The following is a 22,208-nucleotide window of genomic DNA, read 5'->3' on the forward strand; positions in this document are numbered from 1 at the left end:
ACTATAACTAAAAACAATTTATTGTGTATTTTCACATAGTGTACAGGGTTCTAAGTAAAGAACGTGTTTAATATAAATTCAAAAGTTAAAAAAAAAAGATGAAAAACTGTATATAAACGTCCTGTATGCTTCACTCATTTTTTTCTCCTCTTAAGCTGGAATCATTTTATACCTTATATAATTTTCCCCAAAAGGAACTACAGAGAAATGGCAGTGAGGGGAGAAGTGAGGCAACAGACCCGCAGGCAATCAGAAACTCTTACTTTGCAATCCATTCTACAGAGTCTTCCTTCTTGAACAGTCAGATCTCCAGGAGCCTGCAAGAAGTGAGGTCTGAAAAATCGCTCTTGAATGGGCTCATTTTCATCTCCACTGTCCCTTGATCTAGAACGAGGCCTTGAAACAAGATAGATAGACAGTTAAAGACATAGCAATAGACAGTAGTTATTTCTAGACTTCAGTCATCTGTTTTCTTAAAATATACAGGGTAGTAATATGATTTCCTTATCCTATCCCTATCTCTAAGATTTACACATAAAAAAATCAGAAAAGCAAAATCTTGTTTAATTTGGAAATTTACCATAAATTTAATACTCTGCTAATTGCAGGCTAGTAAAAATCATAAGAGGGGAAATGGGGAAGAAATGGGGTACTATATTTTAACATTTTTTTCCTAAATAAATATTTTTAAAGCTTTATGAAAAGTAGCAACAGCTGTTGCTCATTTATTACCAAGTCCTTTTCAACAGAAATTACTGTAACTTTCCACTGTGATTTTTAAATTTGTAGGAAATTAAAAGTTCTTATTATTCTATAAAAATTTAATATATTTTTAATCAAAATTCCTTTCATATTAACTAGGAAAACAAATTACATTCTTAGGCAAGTTTTCTTTTCCATCAGTTATCCATATGCCAAAAGGCATTATTCTTTTCTTTAAAAAACAAGATTGTGCAAGATTGTGCATCTCTCTCACTTTTAAGTATATTGGCAGAGGAACCTTTAAGAGGAATACAATTTAAAGTAATCGAATGGAACATTGAAGAAAAGAGCAACATATCGAATACAAATTCTGTCAATCACCAGAAGATAAGTTTAAAAACATTTACTAGAAAAAGCAAGCTTGTAACAAATGAAATATTAGTATACTAGGCTAATAATTATCAGCTTTTAATACAGTTTAGATCTGTACTTGGAGAAGAGTAATTTATGAGAAAAATGCTTTGTAGGACCCAGTGACATATGGAAAAGCTTAAATGTATTGAAGACCACAAGGAAAGCAATAAAGAATAATGCAAGACAATGGACCTAGTACTAAATATGTTGTATCGTGGCCATAGATACATGCCTAGGATCGTGTGAGCAGATACTGCCACAGTAAGGTTAGAATTAAATCTGCACATGCTCAGGAGCCAGAACTGTCTTCCAAATGTTGAAGAGGTCTCTGTGGATCCAGCCACATGAGAAGGTGTAGACACACCACTTGTTTGATGCTTGTTCAGTTCTCCTCCTCGCCCTCTGTGAGCCTAACTGTGTTCTCTTCACCGAAGCTGTTTTGTATCTACAGCCTATAATTTACTGCCAGCCTCCTTGGGGATACTCTGTAAAATATCTAGGAACCCAGGCTGACAGGCTGGTTGACGTACCCATATATTTTTTTAAGTGCAAATACGTTACTAAGAAGTAGTATCTTTTCTCTGTCTCTGCCTACCGTTATTCGGTCTGCATCGTTGTTAGACTCAGGGCTACTAGGAATGGGAAGCATACTCTATTGTTAGCAGATATTTGAGCATTTATGACAGGTCTTACGAGATTTATGGTCTAATGGCCTCATGTTTTGAACTAAGTGATTGACAAATGAACATTTAACAAACTAGCTGATTGTAAGAAATTTAGTGGCAATAGCTTTTAATGGTCAGCCCACACAGCTGTTGGTTAAAGAAGTTTGGTTTTGAACATTTGTGTACCATTTACTCATATTTTCATGTTAATGTACGATTTAACGGTGCTGAGTATTTCTCCATATATAAAATGTGCCCTATTTAACAAACTAACGATGGCCTGTCGGAACGGGCGGAGCGCGTACCAGCCAGTGTTTGTTCCCGCCCCCTTTCTGAAAGCCAAAGGAGCGTGACAGTCAAGGAGCCGCTTGCTGTAAGTTCACGTTCACGTTCCATCTCCCAGCTATGGTCACTGTTGTGGCCACGCTGTGATTCTAAGAGCACTGAATTTCAGTGATAAATAAAATAAACACAAAAATAGTAACACCTATGGGAAAGCACGTGTGAAATACCTTCTGACGTGAGGATGGCCTGAGGGGGAGCGGGGGCTGCGGCCTCTCTGGTTGACAGCCTGGACCATCAGCCGTCCGGTGCAGCTGACGCGGCCCTGTGGAGACGTCGGGAGGGAAATGACTCGCTGTGCAAACTGCCAGCCGCCTCGCACCGCCACGCCTACCGTCCTGTTCTCCAGACATCGTGTCATTAAGTCAGTGGCCGTTTCAGCAATGACACCAACCTCTTTCAGAAAAGCACTTTCCCCAAGTTAAGTTCCTCAGTAAACTCTACAACGTAAAGGACTCTGGTGACAGGGTCTTTTTCTGAACTGTTAAGTCAGCTTTACTGTTTTATCAGGGATGATACTTAAAATGACAACCCGCTCGTTGAGCTGAGCATAGTCTGCGACGGTCTCCGTAACACGTGAAGCGAGCTGTAAGACGTAGCGGGACGTCACTCTCTTGGGATGATGCCATTTTCATGGTCACATATCCACAGGTTGTGGCCAGTTCTGAAATCGGAACTAGATGTTTCCTGTCGGGTACTTTCAGTAATATACTTATTTAATGTTAGTGGCGTCCCTTCCCCAAACCCCGTGTCAAAAGAGATGTCAGCGTGAGAAACGAGCATTTTGTAAGAAGCATGCGCGGGATGACAACCGACACCACGTTCTCATAAAATGAACATGTTTGAGACTTAAAAGCCAGAAGCAGTTGATAAATACCTAAAACACGTGGGTTATATGATAAGGGCCTGTGTAATGAAAAGCTATATTTTATCTCTTAAATTTATCAATTTAAAGTTTCATGGGGCACAACCAGAGGTAGGTTAATGGATATGAGAGCCAGACAGAGGAATAAGTTCCAGTGTTCTACAGCACAGTAGGGTGACTATAACTAAAAACAATTTATTGTGTATTTTCACATAGCTAGACTGGAGTTTGAATGTCCCCAGCACAAATGACAAAAAGTGATGGATGTGCTGAATACCACGGTTTGATCATTACGCTCTGTATGCACGTACTGAAATAGCACCTTGTACCCCATACGTACATATAATTCTTATGTGTCAGTTAAAAATAATACAAGCAAAAAAAGACAACGTTTTATAAATGCTGTTATATACGGATAGACAGAAGTAATACTTAGGGGACCCAGATGATACGGATAAGTCACCCATTGTTACTTTGGTTTTTGCTTTAGCTCCTTAATTTTTTCCCTTCACTGTTACTAGCACAGTACAAAACAGATGATTTTTCTCCTCCACTTTCTCCTCTCCTCCCTAGAGAATGAGATGTGCTTCTAAATCTGATAGTGACCAAAGGGTAACAGCAAGAGAGGTAAAATGAGAAGCAGGACTCACTAATTATTGGACTTAGCGAGTTCCAGCTCAGGGGTGATGAACAGCCCTCGCGCGCACCTACACTCAGAACAAATCCTGCCGCTGGCCCCACACAGGTGGCCGCAGCAGGGTGTTCTGTGTGTGCTGAAGAGCTGCCTCCTGAGGGCGGGCGGGGGACTAGTGCAGGGAACATAGGGAGAAACCCACAGCAAGAGCCAGTGAAGGGCAGGAACACAGTCGGTGGGGTCTCCGGGTCTCCCAAAGCCTGGACTTCTTTAGGGATGTCGCCACCCAGAAAAGGCAAGGACACGGGAATGTAGCACAGACAGAAAAATTAGGAATCACCGCATAGAAAGAGGTGGTCGCAAAGAAGCAACCATTACACGGTTACTCTAGCAGTCACAGTGTTTGCTCGAGGTCACAGTTAAAACACTGCGTTTCCTAAAAATTTTCAAGGACAGATGAAGTATAACATTGTGAAGAACTATTTCTAACTCAGACTGTATCTGAGGCTCAGGCCACATGATACAGATTCGCTCATGCTAAGCTCTTAGCAAACACTTAGGATTCCCTAAACCAGCTTGAAATCTAAAAATTAACTTCATCTAACCCCTCCTAATCTGTAGTCGCTACAGAAAATCTAGATACGACTTGCTCAGAATAAGACCCTGTTATAAATTATGCAACTGATGCGTCGTACTAGATGATTTAACAAACGAACACATGAAATCCATGATTCTCTTCGCAGGCTGAGGACAGGAAGCATGTGTTTTGCTTTACATAAACAGCTTCAGTCGTGCTGGTGCGGGACACGGCTTCCGTACCTGCTCTGCTCCTTCAGGGACAGACAGGACGCACCTACAACCTGGACACACCCTTTGTCGTGTGAAAGAGGATAGTGAATATTAACTCATTTCAGTGGTTAGAAAAATATGTAGTCTTAGTTAAACTTGAATTTGGGCAAGCAGATGTGGGTTGTTTAAAAAAGAAATCCTCTAACCTGGATTTGAGTTTCAACTTTTCCTTAAAACTTTGGGCAGATTACTGAATTTGTTCGAGCCTTCCTTCCTTCTCTGTGCAAACAGGGATGCGATATGTTGATCTATCTCACAAGGATGTTGTCAGGTTCAATGATATAACCTGAGATGGCCTTAGTGATATCAGATGGCACGTAATGGCTCAGGTTATCATTAAAGTCACCGCTGGCTCTGTGACCCACATATGCGCAGACACGCATCAAGGTGATTGCCAGGGGCCCCAGCAGCCTGGCTAACCCCAGTACAAATTTCCAAGTGAAGATACTGTACTGGAGGTAGGCTCCTACCGTTTTTTATTCCTTCAGCTACCTCCTCTAACCAGCGTCTCCCCTGCGCCTCAGTACTCGTGATACCGGGATGGGCCTCAGCAGCGTGCGGCGCGCTGGCTCTGCGGGCATCGGTCTGCGTTTGCAAACCGGTTCTGTCCTTCAGAGCTGAGCGATGTTAGGCGCTAACTTTACCTGTCTGAGTTTCCTCCTCTGTAAAATAATTCATACGTTATGGGTTCTTGTGAAGATTAAATGAGTTAATACGTGTAAAGTACTTGGCATTGTGTTTTCCCCAAAGTAAATGCTAAAAATGTTAAATTACTACAGCACTCAATAAGAGTATAATTGTAACAACCGGATGAATATGAAGCATCCTTTATAATTGCTTTGTTTAGCACAAAGATTTTATTTTGCATATGTATGGAGTTCTCTTTTTCTTGGTATTAGAATATAATTTACTCCAAAGGGAAAACAAAATACTTTCTGCAGGAGGCAGAACACGTGGACAGTAAATCAACGTTCTCGGCTTCCTCTGGTGCTCGAACAGCGCCGCGCCCCCGTGCACTCGGTGTGCTCGCGCGTGTGGCGGCCGCCTCCGAGGCGTGGGGGGAGAGACGCCTGCCCACCTCTAACCATTCCCTACGCTTAGATAGACCCTGCCGCCCCTGTCTCTCTGCAGGAAAAGAAAAACAGGGCAAACAGGTGGGCATACTACTCTGGAAAGAACACACACGTCTACACTATTTGCAGGGTTTTCACTGCCACCGCTTAGAACTATACATGCAAACATCGCCGTAGAGTTCCCTAAAGTTCTCAATTTTAAGAAAAAAGAATGTGGTTACCATTTGTCACCTTTCTACCCCTATTCCAGCCTTCACTTCTGAACGTGATGGGGTGGTGTGGTCTTCAGGAGGCAGAATTATCAGTTTGATTAATATAGTGTTATTGGCTAAATATATCACTAACCAGTACATGACCAGAAGCATTTAGAAAGCATCCAAACTAAGAAGTTGTATAATTTTGACATTTTAATTTGAAAAAAAAAATCCAGAATTCAGTGAAGCATTTTTGAAAAGATACCTTCAATGTGTACAATAGAAAGTTCAGGTTTTTAAGTCTGAACATCTTATTTATGAGAAAGATCATACAGCATTAACATTAATGATTTTGATCATGCTAACACGCCTGTTAACCCTGGTAATCTTCGTGATTACTGGGCTCTGGCGCACATTAATGCCTTGCCTTTGCTGTTAACCTTCCCACTGTATCCGCTTTATTAGCAACACATGAATGATGGAAGTGAATGTTTAAAGCGAAGCTTGAAATGAGCCAGGAAACCTTATAATGCTAAAACAAAATGCCATCAACAAACTAACATATTTAACTCAGCTGTGTGTTCTTTTCTATTCCAAACCCACAGAGTTTAAAGCTATAGTACAAATAAGTCTGAATTCTTAAAATGATTCTGTATTCAACATCCAGCTTGTAAAGATTATTTGATGCCTTGTGCAAGGCAAATTATTTATATGATATGGAAATAACATTTATATTTCATAGTTTATGAAATTTAACTTGTGGCACACAGGTCTTTATAAAAGCTTGCCACTTGTATACATAATGCAATTTGAGGAAACATCAAACTGCAAAATAGCCATTCCCAAATCCAAGTGCAATACAAAGTAACTTAGCAACACAACAAAACAAAGTAAAACATTCGTGTTTAGATTTAGTTGGGTCTTAAAGATAGGATTAGAGTCTAAAATAAACTGTGTGTGTGAGCCTCCTCTTGGCATCGTGTTTGGGGTGACACTGCACAGCCAGCCGCTCGTTAGTTTGCTGAGCTGCGTGGCTGCCTGGTCTCCCATGAACTGACCGACCACACGTGGAGTCGGACGCGGAGCCCGGTGCGTGCTTAGGGCCGTGTGTTCCATCCAAGCAGAGTTTGGTGCAGTCAGCGATGCCTAACATGTTTCTTATTCCCAAAAGATTAAACCAGGTGGAAAAAGATCATATTCTATAAAATATTCTGCTGAACTTTAGTATTTTCCTCCTTCCTTGGTTCTCACCCTTTTCTTGCCTGCTCTCCAGGATTATTTTCCACTGCTCGGGAGAGCTCTGCCGTCTGCGTTTCATCACTGAGCTAATTTTTCCACTCCAGTCCCTTCCTCTTTCCCGGGTCATCTCACATCATCTAGACTACAGTGCACCAGGAAAAAACAGATTCGGTTGTCTCCCTTTCGAACCCCGGTGCTTTTAAAACTTGAGAAGATTTAAGGCAACTAAAGGGCATCAAGGAAGTGAGGGTCCGCTGCAGTTTTCTGTGCAGTACACCTTCTGCTTCGGGGATTAGCGTATCTTGAAAGATTTAGCTTTTGCTTTTGGAAAATTTTCAGTGCCTACTTATGACATGACTCTGTTAAATCATGTTTTAATTCACAAATTACAAGAATAAAATACTTTATGATAACAGATGTCATAAAGTTGAGATTATGACAGTGTTAACATTTCTGTAACAGCGTTCCTACAGCAACAAATGATAACTTATGCCAAAGGGTAGGTAGAAAAAGGGTCTGTCACTTGCCACGGTTTAAATGCGATTTGGTTTTTGTAACAGGTAGTAAAGTTCATTCCAATTTCTAGGCAGTGATTCTCAAAACTTTTATCTGGCATATGTGGACAGAGCTGCTACTGAAGACTCCAGGACGGGAAAGGAGGAGTTTCACTCCGGAGTTAAAATCAACCAGGCAACATGCTCAGAAACTTGCAATAACTACTGCCAAGCGTCATAAATACCAAAATTCTCTCTCAGCATCTCAGTGGGATGTACACGTCACACCGTTTGAGGTCTACTTTTAGGATTTCCTCAGACTCTCTTCATGGACTTCCCTTCCTTTTGCGTGTCTCTGGTTAGTTCAGTAAAGGAGATTCTTAGCCCCACCTCTTCATCACGAATAAAATGCCGGGTGGGTCAGCTGACCTGCAGACACAGCAGTGTCAGGAACTTCTCTGCTCCCTTTGGATTGGCCAGAGCAGTCTCATGCCCTTTGCTGAAACCACAGCAGGGACGGGGTATTCTGTAGGAGGGCTGCGCTTTTGGCTACCAGTGTAAACTGGTCTCCTCCTCGTTTGTCTTTCCTCCAAAGGGTGGAGCAAACACCAGGGAGGGTGAACCACGGGGCTCAGCCTGGGATTTGGGAAGCAGCAGAGTTACTGGCCTGGGAGGAGGCCGTGGCCACTCTTCTGGGCCTTCCCTTGGCCCGAGGGTGCTGGGAGCGGCGAGCGGCTTCCCAGCTCCACGTGTGGCTGTGTCAGCCGCGCTGTGGGGGCGGCCGTCTAGTCACAGCTCCCTCCCCCCAGCTCCCCCCAGACCCACAGCTGTGGCGGTCGCGGAACAGCCACATCTGCTGCCTGACTCCTTTCCCATGGGCGCAGGAAAAGGAAACGCCAGGACGTTAGAGGACCACACACCAGCAACGTGTCGGGCAGAAATTCCCTCCCGACCGACTTGCTCGCCCTCCCGCAGCACCGTGGGCGTGGAGCAGCTAGAAACAGAACGGATCCGTCTCGTCCTGGTTCCACGGCTCCTGCCAGGTCTTAGCATGCTGCTCTGAGACAGGGTGGTTAGTGTCTCTGAATTAAAATAATAGCAATGACTAGCATTTACTGAAAGCACACTATGTGCCAGGTAAACTGAGCTTTTTACATGTACTATTTAAATCTGCATTATTATTCTTATAGAAAAGGAACAGGCACAGAGAGGTTAAGTGTCCTGCTGAAGGTCACACAGGTAACGAGTGGCAGAGAGAGAACTCCGCCCCCGATCTGCCCACACCTGCACCGCCACCTGCCCTGGGCCCTTCAGCATTGTCTGCGCTGCGCTGTGGTCCCGGGCTTTGTCTTGTTTCCCTTTCCCATCTCCTTCCCTTCCTCCTTTTCCTGTTTTTATGGGGTTTTTTGCTTGTTTGTTTATTCTTGTTTTTTGGCTTTATATACTGGGCTCTGGGTAAGATTACATTTAATTTTTAAAAATTTAATTTAAACTGGCAAATTGTAGTTCTATACACTTAAGGGGTGCAGTGCGGATGGCCCAGGGTGCTCTCAGCAGCCTGCCTTTATCTAGGGACTGCATCGCGGTTGGCGAGAGGTCAGCGGTCAGAGGCCCTGCGGCCGGTGGCGGTCTAAACTCTCACACTGCCACTGCCACGGGCACGGAGTGCTTCCCCTTTGGAACTTCCCACGTGTAAGAACACGTTGGTGTCATCTGAGGAAGGGTGGGAGCAGACTCGCGACTGCAGTTGTACGCTCGTGTTCCTTTGTCGGATAAGACGGTGACTCCTAGCACCACCAGCACATGCTGGGAAATGCAAAGGCCTCGCGGCCGCACCCTTCCCTCCCCACAGCACGCGCCAGTCTGCGAGGGCAAAGAGGGATAAAGGGCCCAACCCGAAGAAAAACTCTGGATTTTGTTGGGTTCTCCACCATTTCTTTTTAACAAGCAGAAAACTGAAAGTTGAAATTTGTTAATAGTCAAGAAAACATACTGAAAATATAGTAAGGAAAAAAAAAGCAAGTTTGTTCCCCTAAATAGACCAAACCTGAACACAAATAAGCATTAAAATGCGCCTGCATCTTTTCAGTAGAGGTGGTGATTCTGACTGTCTTTCAGGGTGACGGTCATGTATTCACTGATCAAAAAATTAGAGCTTCAAGAATGTGCATTAATGTGAAAACTTTTCATTGGCGGTGAAGAGTTTGCTGTGCTCTGTCACAACCTGACTAGCTGGTTAATTTGAGTTTCATTTTAATATTATTGCTGAAACAATATATAACAGTGGAATAGTAGAATAGAATAAACTTGTAAAAGTTTGTAAGCTTTGTAAAAATTATTTATAGCATTTTCTAACACTAAGTATTTTCTTTGAAAGAAATAATGAAATATGGAATGATATAAATAGATCAGAGATTTTCAAAAAGATAAATTCTGGGACCGGGTGTGGTGGCTCATGCCTGAATCCTAGCACTTTGGGAGGCTGAGGTGGGAGAATCACTTGAGGCCAGGAGTTGGAGGCCAGCTTGAGCAACATACTGAGACCTGGTCTCTACAAAAAAATACAAAAATTAGCCAGGCATGGTGGTGCATGCCTGTAATCCCAGCTGCTCAGGAGGCTGAGGCAGGAGGATCGCTTGAGCCCAGGAGTTTGAGGTTGCAGTGAGCTGTGATGACACCACGGCACTCCACCCAGGGTGATGGAGCCAGACCCTGTCTCAAAAGGAAAGAAAACAAAAAAAGAACTTCTGGACAGTCTTCATTACTTATATAATAAAATTATTTATTTTAACTTTTTAAAAATTACCCTGTCGCACATTGAGCTCTTAAGGTACAAAGTCGCTTCTTACTTGTTTTTGTGTTCCACATGTATTCCAGTGCCTAGAATATATAAAATATTCAATAAGAAAGAATTTGTAGGCTCGAATTAGGAACATGACACCCAGGAGCCTCCTCCTAAATTCTAAGAAGACAATTGATTTTTTGACCCTAAATTGAAGGGCAAATGCAAGAGAAAACATTTTGATGAAAACAAATCCTGAATGCTATATATAGGTACTATCAAATTATAAGTACTATTTATAATTTATAAGTACTCCTATACAGTACTTATCCTAGTGATGAGCGGGTGTGTATTTTAGAATATTTTACTTTGTTGAGTTTTCTACCGCAGTCCATACGCGGCATTCACTCTCTATCCCTTTCTAATTATTCTCTTCATATACTCCTACCTGGTATTATATTATTTATGTATTTACTGGCTTATTTTCTACTATAGGGTTTTGTCCAGTCCATCACTGTGATCCCACCACCTACGTATTAGGCCCCTAACACTTGTGAAAGGAACGTCCATTCCTGTAGATGAACGAACACCTGATAGGATAAATGACTCATGAAACAAAGAATTTTTCTGTCCTCTGAAACCAAGATGGATGTAGAATTTGGAAAAATAATTTCGTAAGTCAAAGAAGTATAACTTCACCTTTTAATTAAATAGTTCCTCTGTCCAATCAAATGCCTGTAAGCACTAGACACAGAACTGAGCCCAGACCTGTACCCTCCTCACCTGAGGGTTTGCAGCCATAACCGTGTAATTTCCATCGTCGTCTAGGCTGGAGGCTGCGGTGTGCAGAGAGCAGGTCCCGTCCAGGTCTCTTTGAATGGTGTAGTGATCGCTCTTTGGAGAAATCTGCTTCCCATCCTTAAACCAGTAGATCTGTGAAAGGGAACAAGACGGAGAGTGTGTATAGTCTTATTCTATTTGGAGGACTGAAAGTAGTGACAGTGTGGTCTGCAGATCTGATCTGAGTTTTCATGTTAAAATGTTAAACCAAATACCTGAATAGGAAATTAATTTTTGAGTGAAAAAAAGCAGGTAGCAAACAAATTCAATTGCATTTTACATTTAGAAAGTTATATACCCTTTTTTTTTAATATGGTATTACATCTATATGTTATTTATATGATGGGATATATACTGAATTTGGGTAGTGGTTATTTCTGTCAGGTGGCATTATAGGCATTTTTCTTTTTGCTGCTTTCTTTTCTCAAATGTACTGGCAGTTAAAATGTATTGCTTGTAAAGTAAAGGTAAAAAGGTAATCTTAGAGAACAAAAAGAGATCTCAAACTAATCATACTACTGAATAGTGTCTGACAAGTAAGAGGGCAGCAGGGTGGGCGGTCACAGCTCAGGGTTGGTGATGGGTGGAACACTATTGTTTTAATGCTAGACCAACCAGCGTATGACCAAAGGTTGAAAGCTTGACAGCTCTCCTCATTATGTTAAAGAAAAAACACAGCGTATTGAAAAGTACAATAATTTTCAGATCTATAATTTGGGTTGATAAAAAATTAAATGTGAAAAATAATTAAAGTAAACGTCAATTTTGATTAAATAAACATTTTAAAGTGGTCCAACTACTTCTACAGATCCTCTTCCCTTCCCTCACCTTTACACAAAGCCATTAGTCCAGGGATGTCTGATGTTTCGCTATGATTTTGGATTTAGCCCATGAACTGCAGGTGAAAGGTGAGCCCAGTACAACGAACCGCAGTGCCCGCAGCCCCAACAGAGCTGAGACGCTGAACTAACACCTGCAGCAGCCTACCTGCAGACTTACTGTTAGATAAGAAAATAAACCTCCATTCTTTTTAAGCCACAGCAAGTTCTTTGGCATTATTGCTCCTTGCAACCAAAAGCATTTCTAGCTGATTCCTAGCAAAAGAAACCTACTTTAGACCCTTTAGTTTTTAAAATAAATTTCTTCCTTAATGTAAATCAATATGCAAACTGAGAACACAAACTGGCACTCAAATCCAACTCTCTGTCAAAGTATTTGAATCTGAAAAATCTTTTTCAAACCTACATACCTAAGATGGGAAAAGGCTAGAAATATATGTAGCACTAAATAAATGCATGAATTGTCAGGATCTGACTGCTGTAACTTTTCCAACTCCTATTTTCAGATAGCTCCAAATTTACAGAAAATTTTATTAATCTCTAGAATGTAAAAATTAATCATCAACTAGACTAATAACTTTCAGTTCTAAAAATTATATAAAGCATCATACTTCATAATTGTCGTGTTCTTTGTGGTGGTTGATTATTTCTGATGGAACAAAGAAGTTGTAATTAGTACACAATTTCTTCCTTTTGCATTCTTGCCATCATGCCAGTTCTTGAGAGTTATTTCTTTAATCATATTTGTTAATGTCCCTTAAACTTGGAATACAACTTTCAATTAAGAGTTAAGAAATATTTCCAAAATTGTTACTAAGACTAATGGCGGGGGAGGGGAAGGGTACAAGAATGAAAACAGGTAAACTAGAAATTATTTTCAATCTTCCCAGGTCTCAATGAGAACAAGCATTCCAAGAGAGGAATAAATTTTTTTTTTAAAAGAAGCTAAGAAGAGAATGCATTTCTTTAAACTTAATGAGTATTCCATGCTTTAGTAATCCTAGTACAATCTATATAACACATGCAGAAGTAGACAGTTCTGTAACAAACCAGGGAAGAAGGGTGAGAGAGCAGAAGGAAGGCTGAAAGAGGAAAATCTGACGATAAAAAGTTTGAAATAATTAAGCCTCTTAAACCTGTGAAACATTTGAATTCGTATGAGGGGAAAAAACAAAAGCCCATCTTTCAAGTGAACCGCAGTATTCTATGAGAATAGGAATCAATGATCTTAAGCCTTGAGTATGGTTTAAAAATGGAGTCTTTTTGTGAATGTTTTAGAAGTTCAAGATATAATTTCTTATCAAATTTCATTCATAAGCTGCAACTTTATTTTTAATACATTTGCTATCATACTGTGAATACATAGCTATTATCCAAATTATGCCAAGAATATGGTAAAGAAGTTTTCTATAATAATAGACTTTATTTTGAAAGTCCCATTTTATTAGAAGTGGATAAAAGTTTGAAAATTTAAGGCTATTTTTCTTTATCTTTCTCTGACTATGAGGTTGGAATTCAGTTTTAAGGAAAGTATATGATGGTAAAATGTACATTATTATGAAAACAAAGCAGTGCATGGAGCTGTAGGAAATTAATGCCTGAAAGTGTCAGTTATCTTCATACCACTCTCCTTTCTTCCATTCTGACTCTCATGTCAGCTCTTTTACACCATTGTTAAACTTTTAATTTCAGTGAGTATTTTTCATTTCTATATGCTTATTTTACAAATCTACAGTTTTGGTACTGTCCTGTTCTTTCGTTATAGTTTCTATTCCTTTTTAAATTGTTTCATTACTTTAAATATAGTTATTTTAGAACCTCTTTAACATTGTTCAATATTGTGCAGTACTCGGCCTCTGTTTTCCTGTTCCTTGCACTGTTGACTTTCACGGTGGTTTATTTCCTCGTGGTTTGTGAGTTTTTATCATGAACTGATGTTCAGTTGCATTTCCTCCCTTCCACTCTGTCGAAGTCTGAGACGCCTCGAGCGGTGCAAGTATATCGGACACTTTTTGCTTGCTTCTAAGGATTTTAATCGACCAGAACTAAATTTTGTATTAATTTCTGAACTTTTGGCTCTATATCACGTGATAGTGTAATTTGAGGGTTTCAATTTCTCGCCTTTTTTATTCTTTTCACTCGAGTTCTGGGGAGAACGTGCTCCTGTGGATTGCTTTGTGGGGCTAGCTAGTGAGCAGTTCCTCTAGTCCTCCCTTTAAAGACGGGCGGCTCCTTACCCGGCACATCCGCTGTTTGTGTGGCCGGGGCTCCCAACGCTCAGCCTAGCCCTCCAGGGCATCGGAAATGTGATCGTCCGTCCTGAGCTGTGTTCCTTACCCACCTCCCTTGGTGTACATAGGAAGCCCTGGTTTTGCACATTAGAGAGCTGAAGTTTCTGTACCCAGTGGTTAATTCTGTGTGTGTACAGAGCATGGGCTCACATCCAAGCCCGGCCACTCTCCAGCTCTCCGACCTTGGCAAAGTTAACCAACCACACAGAGCTCAGTTTAGTCACTTGCAATTTGGGACTAACTGTAAGGAGTGAATAATATAGGTGTGAAAGTTCCTTGTTAATTATTCATTGCCGTTATGTGGGGTCCCTTTGATTGTACTCTATTCTTCAAACCCAGATTCCACTCCCCACACCACCCCTTTTGGTTTCTAACGCCTTCCGAAGATGGCCCTGAGCTCAAAGGTACTTAAAACATTTCCGTCGTGGGTGCTGAGAAACGTCATCTGTATCTCTCCCTCCTACCATACGTGCTACCTTCTGGAAGCTAAACTCTTCCTCAGAAAATGACTCTTAAAAAGCTCAAATTTCCACTATGTTTTCTTGGCTCACCTTTGGCTTTGGATTTCCAGCCACTCTACATGTGAAAGTGACAGGCATTCCCTCGAAGATCTTGTAGTGCTTCAGCTTCGTCTCGAAGAACGGTGCCACTCCGCTTTCCACAGGTGCCTCCCCGTAAGGAACTTCATCCCGCGACTCATCCACGGGAGACCTTTCCAGCCTGTACTCGATCTCACTGATGAGCCTCTGTTCGCAGCTGGAGACTTTGTATTCCTAGATCAGACCAAGTGCCAGCGAGCAGCCTCAGTGCCTTGCGGTACGATGCATCTCATGACTCTTAGCCCCTCTCCCGTAAGGCACTGAGAACACAGGGCTATTTCTACCACAGAGCTTAGAAACATGGTCTGAGCCCAGTTCAATTCCACATAAAACAAAAAACATCTGGAAGTGAGTATATGTGGTATTTCAAATTGTCTTCAAGCCCTATCATCCAAGAAAAAGAAGAAAGAAAAAAGGGGGGAAGAAAACCCCAAAAGAGGAGTATTTTTTTCTTTTCCTTTTTTGGGGCAGGGGAAGAGGGAGAAGGACAGAGAAAGGCAAATGCAAAGGCTGTGCGTTCCCAAACTGTTCACAAAAATGAAACACAGTGGGATGTTGATTTCCCTCTGCAGGACGAAAGCTGCTGCAGGGCGGCACATCTCTCCAGAGGCTAACGGTACACGTGGCAAGCAGCTGCAATGCTACGTAGAATTTTAGCAGAAGAATAATGGAAAAAATGCCACTATTTTTTTCACCTGTAACAGTCTCCTGCCTCACAGGGGCTCTCCTTAGCTCTGCAGCTATTAGGAACCCACTCAGTTCAGAAGAAAAGTAGAACTGACAGTCCAGTCAAAATTCTGGCTAAAAAAACTGCAAAGAACACATCAACATCCTATGATGTGATTCAAGTGAATCCTATAGTGTTTTTTTTTTTGTTTTTTTGCCTGCAAAGTGTAATGAAGACAAGGTAGCCCATTGTAAAATATTTTCTATTTAGTATTAAACAAAAGATAATTTTAACTGTACTTTAAGGAAGTTAATCCTTCAAAAAGTTTGTTGGTTTGAAGGAAGAAATACAATGGTATGAATAACACTACAAAAAATACAAGTTATTTTGTTTTGTCTGATTACTATCAAATTAATCAATTTAAGAATTACTACTTTTTTCTCCTAGAAAGGTATAACAAAGGAAAAGCTGAATGATTAAAAGTTCAGAGCATCTACTATTGACCGAATTAAATTCAAGTTTGTAAATAAATGACAAGAAAAATCATATTCCAGTAATTTTGTTCATCTGATATTACACGAAAACAGACACTAGTCGTAGCATTTATAATACATGGCAGTAAAGACAGATACGAGGGCGAAAAGGAAGAAGGGAAGAAAACGGACACAGGGAAAGAACAGAAAGAGGAGAAAGGTGAAAAGCGTAACCTTTTGACCATCCAGAGGATTCCCTACAGAAGCATGAGGAGACCCCATTTCCTGTAACGGTAGAAAAAAAGAAGTGAAGACTAATGATAGAAATAATAACGTAGCAAGGTTTCTAGTTTTCCTTAAGTGAAACGTTTGTGGCAGCCGTATTTAGCACAGAAAAACCTTCAGGTTTTGAAGGATGACAACAGACATGAGAAAGAGTTTACTTGATCCTTTAAACCTGTTTTAAAACTTTCTTTTAGCTTGAGACTGAGTCTGGAAACTCCAAAAGGAAGCAGTAGAGATTATAAAGCAGCTTGTATCAAACCCATGAAGTGACGTTTTTGGTGGCAGCAGAGGCGCAAACAGCATTGCAGGTCCTTGCTGATCACTGACTCATGACCACAGGTGGTCTCCCGCTTACGCGTTTTTGACTTAAAACGGTGCGAGAGTGACGGGCATTTGGTAGAAACCGTCTCCTGAGTACCCTGCGACCATTCTGCTTCTCACTTTCCGTAGAGTATTCGATACCTTACATGAGACAGTCAACACTTTATTATAAATAGGCTGTGTGCGAGATGTTTTTGCCCAACTGTAGGCTAACGTAAGTGTCCTGAGCACGTTTAAGGTAGGCGAGGCTTAGCTGTGTTTGGTAGGTTAGGTGTATTAAATGCATTTTTGACTTACAATATTTTCAATTTACGATGGGTTTCTCAGGACGCAACCCCATCCTAAGTTAAGGAGCATCTGTGTATATGTAAAAGAAGATAAAGACATAGTTTTTTCTGTACAGAGGTATTTTACTTTGACTAGATGTTAAAAATGCACAGTTAACCCTTGGAGAAGACAGGTCTGAACTATGAGGGTCCACTTAGACATGGATTACCTTCCACCTCTGTCACCCTGAACCTCCTCATCCTCCTCTTCCTCAGCCCACTCAATGTGGTGATGAGGATAAAGAACTTTATGATGATCCAGTCCACTTAATAGTAAATATGTTTTCTATTTCTTATGTTTTTCATAAAAGCATTTTCTTTTCTCTAGCTTACTTTATTAATACAGTACATAATACATATAACATACAAAATGTGTGTCAATCAGCTGTTTATGTTACTGGTAAGGCCTCTGGTCACCAGGAGGCTGTCTGGGGAGTCACAGGTTCTATGTGGATTTTCAGCCGTGCAGGGGGTTGGTGCCCCCACCCCCGTTGTTCAGGGGTCAACTGTAACGGGAAAGCTATACTAGCTCTTTCAAACAATGTCATTGAGAACTAATTTGCATTAAAGCACACGAAAGGAAAAACAGGAAAAACTTGAAAGGAGAACAAACTAATTAATAAGAAGATAAAAAGAACAGGAAATAATTCTATCAAGGACTTCACACCATCTGGTACACAGTCTGTGCTCCATAAATGTTAGCTATAAGGCTGACTGATACTAACACAGGGTTCTGTGCCTTGCTTTCTACTTTCCACAGAACTGATCCCAAGAATAGCGTCCTCGAAAAGTACGGGGAAAGGAGAAAATTGTTACTTTTCTAGGAAATGCAGAGCCACCCAATACCTGATGAGCTGTTTCCTCTTCTGGCTCCTGAATGTTAAAGACAGTCGCGCTGTCGGCACCTAGCAGTCGGCGAGCCATTCTTTCTTCGTATGTTAGCTTCTAGAAAAAGAAGTCACAAAAAGACAAAATTAGAAAAAAAAATCACAACTACATATGGCCTTATGAAAAAGAGTAAAAAACAAAACAAGTTTTGATGTTTTCTGTCATTAACTATTCTCCCTCCAGCTTCAGACTCCCGTGTGTAAAAGGCGTCTGTTTCGTTCCCTTCATTCTGGGGTCTGCCCTTCACCTCCCCCCGGTCCTGACCGCCCAACGCAGACAGCGTCGACCGACACCGCGCTGACTTAAAGCGAGCAATAAGCCACAAAGCAGAAGCCACGTAGAAAACACGTGTCATATCCTTATCTTTAATGAAAAACATAGAGGAGAAAAGACATGCAAACAGCACAGTACAATTTAAAGGGAATGTTATTTTTATAGCCATCCGTAGGCTTCAGAACAGCCAAGTCAGCTCCAAGGCCAACAGGAAAAACAGAAAGATCCTCCAAAGGAGAAGAAACTGATCAACAGGAAGATGACAAGAACAGCTATCGCAGATGGACATAATTCCATCCATCGCTTAGCAGTGTCTGGCACGTAGTACATGCTCAGTAACTGTCCGCTAAGGGATGTTTAGAGCAGCTAGCAGGGACTATCCTCTCTGCTTTGAGGTTCTCATCCCTAAAAGCACCTCCCAGGCTGCTGGGGGTGAACGAAGGCGAATGTGATCACCCACAAAGAACAACTGCACGTGGCTGAGTTAGCGACGGGACTGAGACACCTGCCAGGGCTAACGTCCACAGTTCAGGACTGCGCAGAGGCAGACGGCTTTCCCACTCGGCAAACACAGGGTAGCGTGTGTGTAACTGGCAACCAGCGCTTGGATTCGGCCCAAACTGTTTTTGCCAGGCCGTTCTTACACACGAGAAATGCCAACATTTGTGTTCTGTGTGTTGGGGCGATTCCTGCTCTTGAGTGCTGGTTCTAAAGTGACTTGGAATCATGGGTCTGGGAGGAGCTTTCAGAAACCATCTACCCCATCAGGGGCATTTTATAAACAAGTGTGTGATTGATTAGAAGTAGGGAATAGTTAGTACAGCGGAATCTTAAAAATGTACAGAAGCCATTTCAGATAAACTTCCCAACTTCTGAATGTAGATGCAAATTCTATTGGAAAGTCTCTAATCAGGAAAATATGCTGGGTAAATTTACAATTTCCAGTAATTGCTGGTTCCAATCCCAGCTGAAACCGGGAAGTGAAACAAGTCCAGTGCCAAATGACAAATAGTCCTGAAGTTCAAATTAGTTCATTTAATAAAAAAGGGCAGGGGGCAAGAAGAGGTAGAGGCGGTGTCTGAGAGGTGTGTGGGGCATCACAGTCCAGTATGCTAGTATTCAAACTAACCTTCTCACGTCTATTAAAAAATCAGTGAATTCAATATTCAAAGAGAGTTTTAAATACCGACTCTCTTAAAAAGCTTTCCTGATGTTTTCATGGAGAACTGTATCAGCGTGAAAGGCAGGCCTGCAGCGATTTCCACCCTGCTCCTCAGAAGCAGAAACATCAATTTTCTCTCTATTATTTCACCTGCTACCCTTAGGAGCCAAATTTACTTCAGTTTTTTTTTTTAAACTTAGTTCTTACTAAGACAGTTTTATTTCTAAATCTCTGCCATGTGGATATACAAGCCCTTGTCTACAGAAGCCAAAAATAGGAGAATAATATGTAACATTAGGAAAAAGTTGTTTGAAAATCCCATTTTCTAAAAAGAGCAACCTTACTTTTCTTGTCCTTTTAGGCTTTCAAATGTGGATATCTATGGAACTTATTGTGAATGTTATTCACTGCTAAACAGACAAATATAAATATTATATACTTATATATAAGAGATACATAAAATATGCAACATAAATATACATATAATATACATAGTGTGATTGAATAATAGCTTATAAAAGCCTTAGCTTAACCAAGAAAATCTTATTCCATAAGGAATATTTAAATAAACTAAAAAGAAAAAAGCTGGAGAGATGCCTTTACCTGGCTTGAAACAGTTCCCATAAGTATTTATTTTAATCTTTTAAAGGCTTTAGTTGACAGAGCCTGGGAAAACTTCCAAAGTATGTACATTTACACATGCAATCACTTATTTCAAGGAGAAAATATTTTCTCTTTGTGAAAATCTTCCATACTCAGTGAAATGAGTAGCTAACACAGAACTCATTAGAATTTTAATCTTCCTTAATCAGATTAAGATGCCTTAATAATTAAAATCAGAATTCAACACCCCTCTTCCTATTCTCTGCCTTTTCAATCAGATGTGGCCTGTTCTTACATTTTTATTTTTCAGTGCTTGGTAATTAAAATTCCCAGAAAACCTAATCAACATAGCGAGCTTTCTACTCTGAAAAAGGTGTTTGAGAAGGAGATTTTATACAAAGAGGTCCTTTTCTTCTACTTAAGAGCCAGGCAAATTTTTCTGGTTACAATTCCATAATAAAGCTACAAGAGGCGCCTCTCCTTTACCTGGAAAATCTTATTTGCTGGACTTGCTTTTCCTTTCCCTTTAAAATACTCCGATGTAGTAGGAAAAGGGCCAGCAAAAAACAAAAACAAAACTGATGAGGAAACATTTAAGTCCAATGGTGAAAACATCTCACATATGTATATTTTTTTACCAGATCTATTTATGTCCTCTACAATCCTGTAGCCTTAAAACATAATTATATTTTCCTCGAGCTTAGTCATCTTGCTCTAACACACTGGAACCAGATCGCAGAACCGTCTGCGGCCACGCCACCCTCGACGCGCCCGATCTCTGAGCGCGGAAGCTGCGCGGGGCTGGGCCTGGTCGGTGCGCGGCCGGGAGGACAGGCGTTGCCCTTTCAGACACTGGCTCAGTATCTGGTAGAACAGAACTGAGATCCAGCAGTAGTTTCTCTAGAAAGGTGTTGGTTGTGTAGACGGAAAACATGCCACAGAATCCAGGTTCTCCTTTTGGTACCTGAACTCCAGTCACCGCGGCTGGAGAGATACGAACCGTTGAAGCGCACACGTCCCCTCCGTCCCCACACGCAGCCAGCCGGAATGGCATCCCCACGGTCCCTTTGCTTTAGAACATGGCGTCACTCATTTGTTCTGCTCCCAAACCTACTACGCGCCCTTCCTCCTTCCTCCCTCTCCACTTCGTCTTCCCTCCTGGCTGTGTGCACGGGAGGAGGCCGTGAGGACCACACAGAAGGAGCCGGTTCACGTCCCCCTGCTCCAGATTCGAGCCATAACACCAAGAGGAGCGCTGAGATTCAGCAGTGACAAAATAATTCTGTGGACACATCTAAAGAGCCGAGGTCGCGGAGAAGCGAGGGAAGAGCGCTCCGAGGCGCAGAGCTAGCCCGCCGGGCCCGGGCCGGGCCTCCCCTACCGGCTGGCCGTGGTTCAGCAGGTCCTCCTTGAAGCGCAGTTTCCGTTCCAGGTCCTGAATGACGGCGTCCTTTGTGCCTTGGATCTCCTCGTCGGAGGCTATCCTAGCGGTTCTGCCGGCCTTCTTCGGAAACCCCCTGCGGGACAAAGCACAGGCAGTGCAGTCAGCTTCGGGCAGTAAATCCCGGTGAGACACTCGGGGCCACCAGAGACGGCGCCCGGTGTCCGCGTCGCTCCGCTCTGCTCTAGCGCAGCTGCGGGGGGGAACACGAACGCTGGCTTCAGCAGTTCGCGTCACACCGACTGGAACTGGGTTTCAGGGAAAGCTCGGAGACCTTCGGGGCATGTGCCTTCGCGGTTAGGGAAATGCTGATGGGGAGGGCCTGTGTTTCCGTCCGGGGAGGCAGCAATGTAAAGTGGAAGAATCATGTGATCTGTCCTCAGACCTAGGTCTGAAATCGGACTCTACCGTGTACTGGGTTTGTGACCTTGGGCAAGTTTTGAAACATCTCCTGTGAAACAGGTATAAAAATACATACTACACAGCAATGTCGGGAATATTAAGTTTGTCACCATCCCCTCATATCCTGATTGATATGGGCAGGCCAGTGTTACGTGACGTAAGGTCTGCTTTATCCTCGAGGGCTCCTGGGACGGGCCCCACCTCGGAGCCCTTCCTTTCAAGCAGCCCTGTGAGGCAGGCCGCGGAGCTGGATGCTCGATGGGCACGGAGTCACTCACTGGCGCCTTGAGCAGGTTGCTTCCTGTTTCTCTTCTTTTCCCTCCCAGGGCAGTGGGCAGAGATGGAAGAGAAATGGAACACTAGACAACGGGGAAATGCATGACCCAGCGCCACCTGTACCAACAAAGTTGAATTCCAGGAAAAAAATCTGAGTTAAAATTCGGGCAAGTCACAGAAAACAATATATAATACGCTTCCGTTTATAAATGGGCCAAAGCTAAACGGTCTGCTGCGAGAGCAGTGGTTCTCCAAGCGTGGTCCTGTGT

General features: G+C 42.1%; 1 protein-coding gene across 1 annotated transcript in view; it reads right to left on the reverse strand.

Annotated features, from left to right (window-relative positions):
- The window catches only part of PALLD (palladin, cytoskeletal associated protein), a 90,212-nt gene that overhangs the window by 11,846 nt on the left and 56,158 nt on the right, over positions 1–22,208 (reverse strand). The window contains exons 3-8 of the mRNA XM_012657117.1: positions 21,202–21,337; positions 17,741–17,839; positions 14,775–14,996; positions 11,037–11,186; positions 2,294–2,388; positions 264–396 (exon numbers count right to left, since the gene is read on the reverse strand). Coding sequence (XP_012512571.1) covers positions 264–396; positions 2,294–2,388; positions 11,037–11,186; positions 14,775–14,996; positions 17,741–17,839; positions 21,202–21,337 — 835 coding nt within the window. The remainder of the gene's footprint in view (positions 1–263; positions 397–2,293; positions 2,389–11,036; positions 11,187–14,774; positions 14,997–17,740; positions 17,840–21,201; positions 21,338–22,208) is intronic.

The sequence above is a fragment of the Propithecus coquereli genome, unplaced genomic scaffold, assembly GCF_000956105.1.
Source record: "Propithecus coquereli isolate 6110/MARCELLA unplaced genomic scaffold, Pcoq_1.0 Scaffold53, whole genome shotgun sequence".
Taxonomy (NCBI): domain Eukaryota; kingdom Metazoa; phylum Chordata; class Mammalia; order Primates; family Indriidae; genus Propithecus; species Propithecus coquereli.